A 9,050-nucleotide genomic window follows, 5' to 3' on the forward strand; every position below is an offset into this window, starting at 1 on the left:
GGGGCCACAAGGCCAGCAGGGGAGGGCAGTTAGGGGCCACAAGGCCAGCAGGGGAGGGCAGTTAGGGGCAACAAGGCCAGCAGGGGAGGGCAGTTAGGAGTGACCAGGCCTGCAGGGGAGGGCAGTTGGGGGTGACCAGGCCTGCAGGGGAGAGCAGTTGGGGGCAATTGGGCCAGCAAGGGAGCAGTTAGGCGTCAATCAGGCTGGCAGGGGAGTGGTTAGGGGGTGATCAGGCTGGCAGACAGAAGCAGTTAGGGGCAATCAGGCAGGCAGGCAGGCGAGTGGTTGGGAGCCAGCAGTCCTGGATTATGAGATGGATGTCTGACTGCCTGTTTAGGCCGATCTCACTGAGGCAGTCGGACATCCCTTGAGGGGTCCCAGATTGGAGAGGGTGCAGGCTGGGCTGAGGGACACACACCCCCATGCACAAATTTCATGCACTGGGCCTCTAGTTAGACATATAGACAGAAACTTTTATACTTCACACACTTTATTTTCCCCCAGATTCCTGGAACAATATAAGAAATGATGATGTTTATAGAGTTGTGGATAAGATCTCAGACTATGGAACTGCATCACTGCATTCTAATCACTGTTCCCCTCCACTCTATGAGCTGAGTGATATAGAGCATGCCCCCTACCTTCTAGGGGTCTTAGATTTCTCATTTGTAAAATGGAAGAAATATCAGTAGCTCACTCAAAGGGTGAAGTGAGGATCCATGGTCAGAGATCAATCAATATTAGCCACCATTAAGTTGTTAGATATTATTTTCATATCTTCTTTTCCAGATATATGATTATTATTAAATTATACTTAGACTCGGGTTCTTAAGATTACAAATCACAGATGAATTTTGCCATCTTTTACTTTGACTCAACTTTGGACACATCTAGAAAGAAACAGTCTCTCCAGTGAGGCTTTTCCCAGGTGGGGTTCTTTCTTAGGAAGGTACCTGTTTCACACTCTTTTCTACGTGTCTGTCACCTCAGTAAGCTTCCCCTCCCCTAACGTGGTATCTCTACTTCTAGATTTGGGAGCACTTTCCTACACAGTCTTTGCCATTTGACTATCCATTGAAATTAAAAGGAAAGTTTCCCTGAACTCCCCACCCTTTAATTTTCAGCCTAATCAGCATAGCATGTCAAGGTGACTGTGTTCAAGATTCCAGATCAACTCTTGAAAAACCAACCCAAATAGTGAGGGACACAGGAATGAGGATGGTGAGAAAGGTCAACATTTATCCAAAGAAGATACACAAATGACCAGCAAACCCTGGGAAAGATGCCAAACCTCATCAGTTATTAATAATATGTAAACCAAAACCACAATACCATTCCATACCCAGTAAAATGGCTATAATAAAAATAATCTCTATATATAAAAGCCTAAGTGACCATCCAACTATCCAACTGGTAGATATGCTGCATACTGATCTCCAGGGGGCAGATGCTCAATGCATAAGCTGCTGAGCAACAGCAATATTGCAGAGTGCCCTCTCGCACTCCAGGGCCCCTAGGGAGGATGTCGGACTGCCAGTTTTGAGCCGAGGGACCTCCCCTACCAAAGGGACCCCACTCAAGCCGCAGATGTCTTTCAAGCCCTGGTGATGCCCCAGGTGCATCTGGCTGGGGAGGGACTGAGGGAGGTTGGCTTGAGGGCATGTCTGGCCCATCTTGCCCAGTCCCACCCTGCGAGCCACCTTCTAATTAATTTCCTTTCAATGTGCACGAATCCGTGCACTGGGCCTCTAGTGATAATAATAATAACCAGTGTTGCTGCGATGTGAAAAATGGAAGTATTCATATATTGCTGGTGGGAATGTAAAATGATGCAACCACTGCAATAAACAGTTTAGCGATTCCTTGAAAACTTAAACCTAGGATTACCATATGACCCAGCAATTCCACTCCTAGGCATATAGCCAAGAGAAATGAAAACATATCATCCACACTGAAGTATTTTTGGTTTCTTTGCAGGAATGGAAGGGTGTTTATTTTTTAAGTCCTCACTTGAGGGTATTTTTCCATTGTTTTTCACACAGATAGTAAGGGAAGACGGAGGGGGAAGAGAAAGATAGAAAAATTGATGTGAGATAGACACATGGATTGGTTGCCTACAACACACACCCCAACTTGTGCTGGGAATTGAACCTGAGACCCCTTGATCCAAGTACCGATGCTCTAACCACTGAGAAAACTGGCCAGGGCCACATGGAAGTTTTACACAAATATTTATAGCAGCATTTGTTATAATAGCCAAAAGATGGAAACAACCTAAATGTCTATTGACAGATAAAGGGGTAAATTGGGACACACACACACACACACACACACACACAAAAGGAAAATTATTAGCCATAAAAAATACTGATGTATGCTATAACTTAGATGAACCTCAATATCATTACCCTAAGTGACAGAAGCCAAACACAAAAGCTCACATATTTCATGATTCCTTTGATATGAGATATACAGAATATGCAAATTTATAGAGACAGGAATAAGATTAGTGGTTGCCAATGGCCAGGGTGGGGTGTTGCTAGAAGAGGGAGAATGGAAAGTGATTAAGTACCCATTAATTTGTGGATACACACAACTTAATGGTTAACAACTTAATGGGTATGGATAAAATGTTCTTCTGACATGAGAAAGTTTGGAAACTAGAGAGAGCTGGTGGTTGCACAACATTCTGAATACACTAAATGCCACTGAATTGTACACTTTAAAATAATTAATTTTACGTTATGTGAATTCCACCTCAATATTTAATAAAGGTTATAATATAATCTTATGTTTAACATAATCCTCGGTTTTTAAAAATGGAGATATACATGAGAATAAAATATGTTAGTTTATACCTCAATACAGTAAATATGATTATCAAGGAACAATCTGAAATCAGGCCATTTTAGTTGTTTCTCTTAAAATGCTTTTAAAATTTTCCAATGATTACAAAAATTAGTTGCATGATAAATTTTTAATAACTAGGAAGGAAAGGTTACAGTGGTATTGAATAATAAGTTTTTAAGAACATGGGGGAAATTCTTATGTTATAGGGTTAAATGAAGATAAAAGAATAGTGTATTGTATGTATAACGTGATCCCAAGTATTTAAAATGCACTTCTTATGGTAACACTGTCTGTGGGAGATGCACAAATGAGTGACATTTTTTCTTTCTACTTTCCAAATTTTCTTTCTTTTTTAAAGCAAAGTACTGGTATTTCGTTATTAAATGAGTCATTTTATACAATATGAGCATCAATATAATTATAATTATTTTAAAAATGACAAGAATGGACTGATTTTCATATTTCCAAGTTAGGGTCAACTGTCCATTTACACAGAACTGTCTTTGCATGAAGCCCAAAAGGTCACAGCATAAAAATGAGGGATCCTGTAGCCTCTTTGTTTTTGCTGATCAACAGTTTTGTAGAAAAGCAGTTGCAGTGTATTAACTAAGGTCTGAGACAGTAGAAGCAGAAGATTCAGTCTCAGTAGAAAAATGCCAAAACGGGAGCTGGACAAAAGAAGAAACAAGGACATGACCATAGGCGGCTGCCTAAGCTGCCTTAGCAGACACCTGCACTCTCTTCAGGACACAAGGCCAACTTTCCTTAATGAGCATAGTTACCACTGTCATCAGAAAGGTTCTTTATTTTGTAAATGTCTACTATGAATTCAAAAAACATAGAGGTTTGGAGTGTATGTGCTATGACAAGGAAGACGTTTACACTGAAGTTATGTATTTTGATACATAATATTCCTCATAGAAAAATTGTAAAAAACAGAAAACATAAAGGTGGACATTTAAATTACCAGACTCTAACCACTCAGAGAAGCTTAGTTGACCTTTGAACAGAATTGGGCCAAGGCTGTTTAGAAGCAACAGTCCTTCACTGTGTAGTGAGATCATCAGCATAATTTGCTTAGCTAGTGTGAGCCTATTATGTGCCAAGCCTGCTCTAGCAGAAGTGTGGCTCTGCACAGAGCACAAAGGATACTGAAGGGACAATTATTGATCTTTAGTTGATAAGCACGCTTTCTCACTTCACTCAATATTGACAATTTAGTAACCTGAACTTCCTTTGGGGAAACAGCCCTTTCCACTCCTCGTTCATGTGGTTTGGGTGGGACTAAACCCAGCCATCCCAAAGTAAGGATGACCTACCCGTGGTCGGCAAACCATGGCTCTCGAGCCACATTCAGCTCTTTGGCCCCTTGAGTGTGGCTCTTCCACAAAATACCACATGCGGGCGCGCACATACAGTGTGATTGAAACTTCGTGGCCCATGCACAGAAGTCGGTATTTTGTGGAAGACCCGGTATATTGTGGAAGAGACACATTCAAGGGGCCAAAGAGCCACATGTGGCTCGTGAGCCATGTTTTGCCAAGCCGCAGTTTGCCTACCACTTAGCCTAGTCTAGGCTAAGCTAATCAGTGGGTTCAACTGCAAGGGCAATAATGATTCCTTACGCTAGGCTACTACATGTCACGGACAGTACTTTGGTTAAAAATGTTGACAAGACAGATGGATTCTATCACTGAGCATTTTAAATAAAAACAAATGCTCAGTGATAGAAGCTGTGATGATGAATGGGTTGCTATATCGGTTTATGGTGGCCATGCTCTGTTCCTTCCCTGTGCATCTTTCTACCATGGCCCTTCCCACTCAGTACTCTGCTCCCTGATGTTTCTGTCTCCCCCATCAGATGGTTGGCTCTTTCTAAAGCAGCGATTTTCAACCAGTGTTCCACAAGAACTTTTAAAACATGCAATACCAGATTATTTAGTCATGGTCACTAACCTATTTTCCCTTAGGTCAGCAAATAAAAAATGACAATAGCCAACACAATAACAGTCATCTGGTGTAAATGTCCTGTCTTAAACTAAAAATATAGAGGTCATATAATATAGTTGCATATTATTGGTCCCCTTGAATAACATGGTTGTGTCTGATTGGTAAATTCTTGGTACCAGCAATTCTTATATAGAAGTGTAGGAACCTGATTATTTTGGAGCAAAAAGGGTAGGCAATTATATTTTTTTGTAAATCAATCAAAATTTTACCTCTCTTTTTTGTTAGATAGGCAAAAAGTATATTTCTAGTGTACCAAAAAATTTTAGTGATTAGTTTATGTGTGCCATGAGATGAAAAAGGTTGAAAATTCTGCTCTAAAGGAACAAGATACATCTCTGCTATGTTTGCATTGGACAGAGAAGGGCCTAAACACACATGGGCAAAGGAAATTATCCTGATGGACTTAGTAGCATGGAGATGAGGCATTGGTTGTTCTCTCACTGGGGACTCAGTTTTCTGGGCTCCAGTACCTCCACTGGTTGATATCACATCACACAGGCCCCACCTTGTACCCTTGGGTTACTGCTCAGGACTGGAGTCTGCTCTAATGTCTGCTCTGAGTCATCAGCTGTGGGTACTGATGTGGTCACTGCATACTTCTCACACAACCACCCAGAGACCATCATCAGGCAGGAGGTGTGGGGGTGGAGATGCTTCATAGAAAGCCTTCTGGGATGAAGCACTACAAAACCAGAAGGGGACTCAGGTCACAGAGCCCACCCACACCTCCTTCCTCTCCTGCGCACTAAAAGAGAGCACAGAGAAACACCAGCAGCTCCGACCTGAGCAGTCTTCCTGGGAAGATGCAGCCACCCCTGCTCGTGCTCCTGCTGGCCTTTTTCCTACTCCCCTCGGCAGAGGCAGGTGAGTGACCATCCCCATCCTCACAGGCCCAACCCATCCCACATTAGCGCAGACCTCCTGGTCCTACTGCACATCCCAGATCCAGCTCTCCACCAGGAATGCTCTGAACCTCAGCTTCCATCCCATCTCAGACCCACACACATGATGCTGGATGAGCTACACGCAGAAATGACAGGACAGAAGCCTATTCTCAAGAAAAGCCAGTGGGCACAATGCCCTCCCCAGGCCCTACCTGTGCCAGGTGGAGAGTGGAACTTCCTAGAAGTGCATGGCAAAGGCTGGGAAACTGCAGAGGGCAGAGCAGTCCTGGCTTCCATGTCTGTGATGAGACAGGTGCTGTCCTCAGGGTCTGCTTAGGAGAGAAGCCCAGAGCTCAGCAGACCCCACAGTTGGTGGAGTCACTGTCCCCAGAAGACTGCTGTTTCCTCTGCTCCATCTCAAGGCCCCTCAGTCCCTTTCTCCAGCTCTGCTTTTCTTCCCAGGCCTTTAGCAGGTCCTCTCCTTAAAGGATGAGCCAGTGAGGTTGGCAGCCCCAAACTTCTCTGCTTTCCAGAATCCCACAGCACTGGCCTTACCAACCCAACTCCAGAGGCCCATTGGGGGCCAACCCTTCCAGGCAGCTAACAAACACTTACCGGGAACTCCTCATGTGTCAGCATCTAGATCCCTTAAGTCCTGGACACTGCAAAGTGCACTACCCTGGACGTCACAGCACCACGGGGGCCTCAGAAGCTCACCCAACACCAAGCGAAGTCAGGAGAGGAATTTTCAGAAACCTCCAGGCCTTCTCTGTCCCTAAGACCTGTATTCTCACCTTCAACTATGTGTCAGGCAAAGTCACAGGCCCAGCCCATTGCTGTTCCCTCTCCAGATGAGAAAGTTGAGGGCCCACCCCACCCCCTGCCAATTCCAGGCCAGTCCAGCCTCCCAAATGCCCATGTGCCTGAGTCATCAAGCCAGTGCCTGCCTGGTGGACTCAGTGGGGACACACAAGTGCAACACACTTTTCCTTCAGGGGAGATCATCGGGGGACATGAAGCCAGGCCCCACTCCCGCCCCTACATGGCCTATCTTCGCATTAAAGATGAGAAGGAGTCTATGTGTGGTGGTGTCCTTGTGAGAAAGAACTATGTTCTGACAGCTGCTCACTGCAAAAGAAGGTAAGAGGCTGCAGCCAGGCTTCACATCCTGAGACCCCTACAGGGACCCTGTCCTCCATCCCAGGAGCTGCAGCCCAGGGCAGCTCCCCAGGCTCCCGGTAACTCAAGCTCATGAGACCTCATCAGAGGAGCCATCAGGGATCATGATGGAGCAATGAGAGGCTGGGAAATAGGACAAGTAATCTCTGGGCTCAGAGGGTCAGAGGTGACAATAAGTAACACAGGAAGAGGAGGACCACACTCAGCAAATAAAGCAGCGATGGACCATGAACACATGCATTAGGGTCAAAATGAAAATGAAAGCTATTCATGGTATTTCCTGAGGGCCAGAGAGAGCTCCCAGATTCCTGAACTCAGTGTCATTGAGAAGTAGAGTCACTCAGCCCCTTTCACCTGTTGCCTTGATTTCCCCAGTCTGCAGCCCTGCCCTGCCCCAGCTATGACCTGCCCTTCACAGCTTCTGGGCTTATCTCTTGTGATTCTACCTCCCCACCATTCACCCAATCTGCTCTCCGTGCAGGTTAATCAATGTCACCCTAGGGGCCCACAACATTGAAACGAAGGAGAAGACCCAGCAGGTCATTCCGGTAAAAAGAGTCATCCCCCACCCAGACTATAATCCAAAGAACTACTCCAACGACATCATGTTACTACAGGTAAGGAAACATCCTGCTGCTCTTGCTCTCATGTGTCCACATTGTTTCCCCTCCAACCAAATGAAGCACTTCCCTTCCTTCCTTCCCATTCTGGCCACCTGACCAGTCCCTGAGACTCAGGTGTCCCTCAATGTCCTGGCTCAGAGACCACTGGCTGACCTGGGCTCCCTTGCCTCTTCCCCACCAGCTGGAGAGAAACATCAAGCAAACTAATGCTGTGAAGCCCCTCCGACTGCCCAGGGGCAAGAACAGGTTGAGACCTGGACAGAAGTGCACTGTGGCCGGCTGGGGGAAGGTCACCACATGGGGCAAATACTCAGACACTCTGCAGGAGGTGCAGCTAACCTTGCAGAAGGATGGGGAGTGTGAAGGCCACTTACGCCGTTATTACAACAGAACCATTCAAGTGTGTGTGGGGGACCCAACAGAAAATAAGGCTTCCTTCCAGGTGATACTGAGAATCTGACTACCTTGGCTCTGGGAGAGGGGTATTTGGGTAGGAACTGGGAGCTGGGGACCCAGGCATCAGGAGACTTCTTCACCCTCTAGTCTGTGATCTTTCTCCCAAGAAAGAAAAATGGGGAGCCCCCAGATCTGGGAGAAATGGGGTCTCTGAGAGCCTACAAGGGCCTATAGTCACTCCAAACACAGTGATCCTCCACAGAGTGAATGTGCAACACTTGCCAAGGCCAGGGCACAGCGCTTAGATAACCATTTCCTGGTTGAGCAGTAGTTGTATCTGAGGGTTCTCAGAGCTGGTTAATGGGCTCCTTCTGCATGCTAAGTGTCAGCCCCACCTGCCTGCTCTCGGGTCCTTACACAGTAGGCTGCAGCCACAGCTCTGCAGCACCTTCATAGATAGAGGACCTGGGATCTGTGAGAACAGAGGGAGCTGCCACCTGGGGTGAAGTGAAGCAGTGACAATGTCCAGGCTGAGGGGCCCTTGTGGACTGCCTGCCCGCTTATCTCCCAGTTGAACACTATGTAAGGCAGCCTTCTCCGAGGGGGACATGGGGTGGCAAGGAGAGCCAGGAGAACTGGCTCAGTCCTTCCCTCTCTCTGTCCACAGGGGGACTCCGGGGGGCCTCTCCTGTGTAAAAATGAGATCCAGGGCATTGTCTCCTATGGACGCACTGATGGGACACCGCCACGAGCCTTCACCAAAGTCGCCAGCTACCTTCCCTGGATAAAGAAAACCATGAAAAGCCTCCAACTGCAGGACCCAGACCATCTTCTCTGGAGCTAATCCAGGACCACACTGCGGGGAGGGAGGTGGAGCCAACAACTGAATAAATGAATCTTAGCTGATGGAAAGAGCTGGGTATTTTGTTTATTCTTTGTCCCTCATGTGCTCAGAAGGCAATGGCACAATTCTGCTGTGTCCTGCTTACCCCTCTTCCCCTTCCCCTATTACCTTCTCAAACCCATGCTAAGCGGTTAGCAGCTCCTTCTGGGCCACACCTGCCCGCCCTTCTGCCAGGGCAGAGAGGAGCACCATTAGGAGAAAACA

General features: G+C 46.4%; 1 protein-coding gene across 1 annotated transcript; it reads left to right on the forward strand.

Annotated features, from left to right (window-relative positions):
* Positions 1-5,626: 5,626 nt before the first annotated feature.
* On the forward strand, positions 5,627-8,786 carry LOC102441463 (granzyme B-like). Its single transcript, XM_006102214.3, has 5 exons — positions 5,627-5,724; positions 6,740-6,884; positions 7,405-7,540; positions 7,728-7,988; positions 8,610-8,786. Exons 1-5 carry the CDS (start codon positions 5,664-5,666, stop codon positions 8,784-8,786), a joined length of 780 nt encoding a protein of 259 aa, XP_006102276.1. The 5' UTR covers positions 5,627-5,663.
* The last annotated feature ends 264 nt before the right edge of the window (positions 8,787-9,050 follow it).

The sequence above is a fragment of the Myotis lucifugus genome, unplaced genomic scaffold (genome assembly GCF_000147115.1).
Source record: "Myotis lucifugus unplaced genomic scaffold, Myoluc2.0 scaffold_406, whole genome shotgun sequence".
Classification (NCBI taxonomy): domain Eukaryota; kingdom Metazoa; phylum Chordata; class Mammalia; order Chiroptera; family Vespertilionidae; genus Myotis; species Myotis lucifugus.

Bases quoted from the DNA above. Each gene is read 5' to 3' on its own strand.
- LOC102441463 (XM_006102214.3), top strand. From the start codon at position 5,664: ATGCAGCCACCCCTGCTCGTGCTCCTGCTGGCCTTTTTCCTACTCCCC. The intron at 5,725-6,739 runs GTGAGTGACCAT...CTTTTCCTTCAG, and splicing joins ACTCCCCTCGGCAGAGGCAG to GGGAGATCATCGGGGGACAT. The intron at 7,541-7,727 runs GTAAGGAAACAT...CTTCCCCACCAG, and splicing joins ACGACATCATGTTACTACAG to CTGGAGAGAAACATCAAGCA.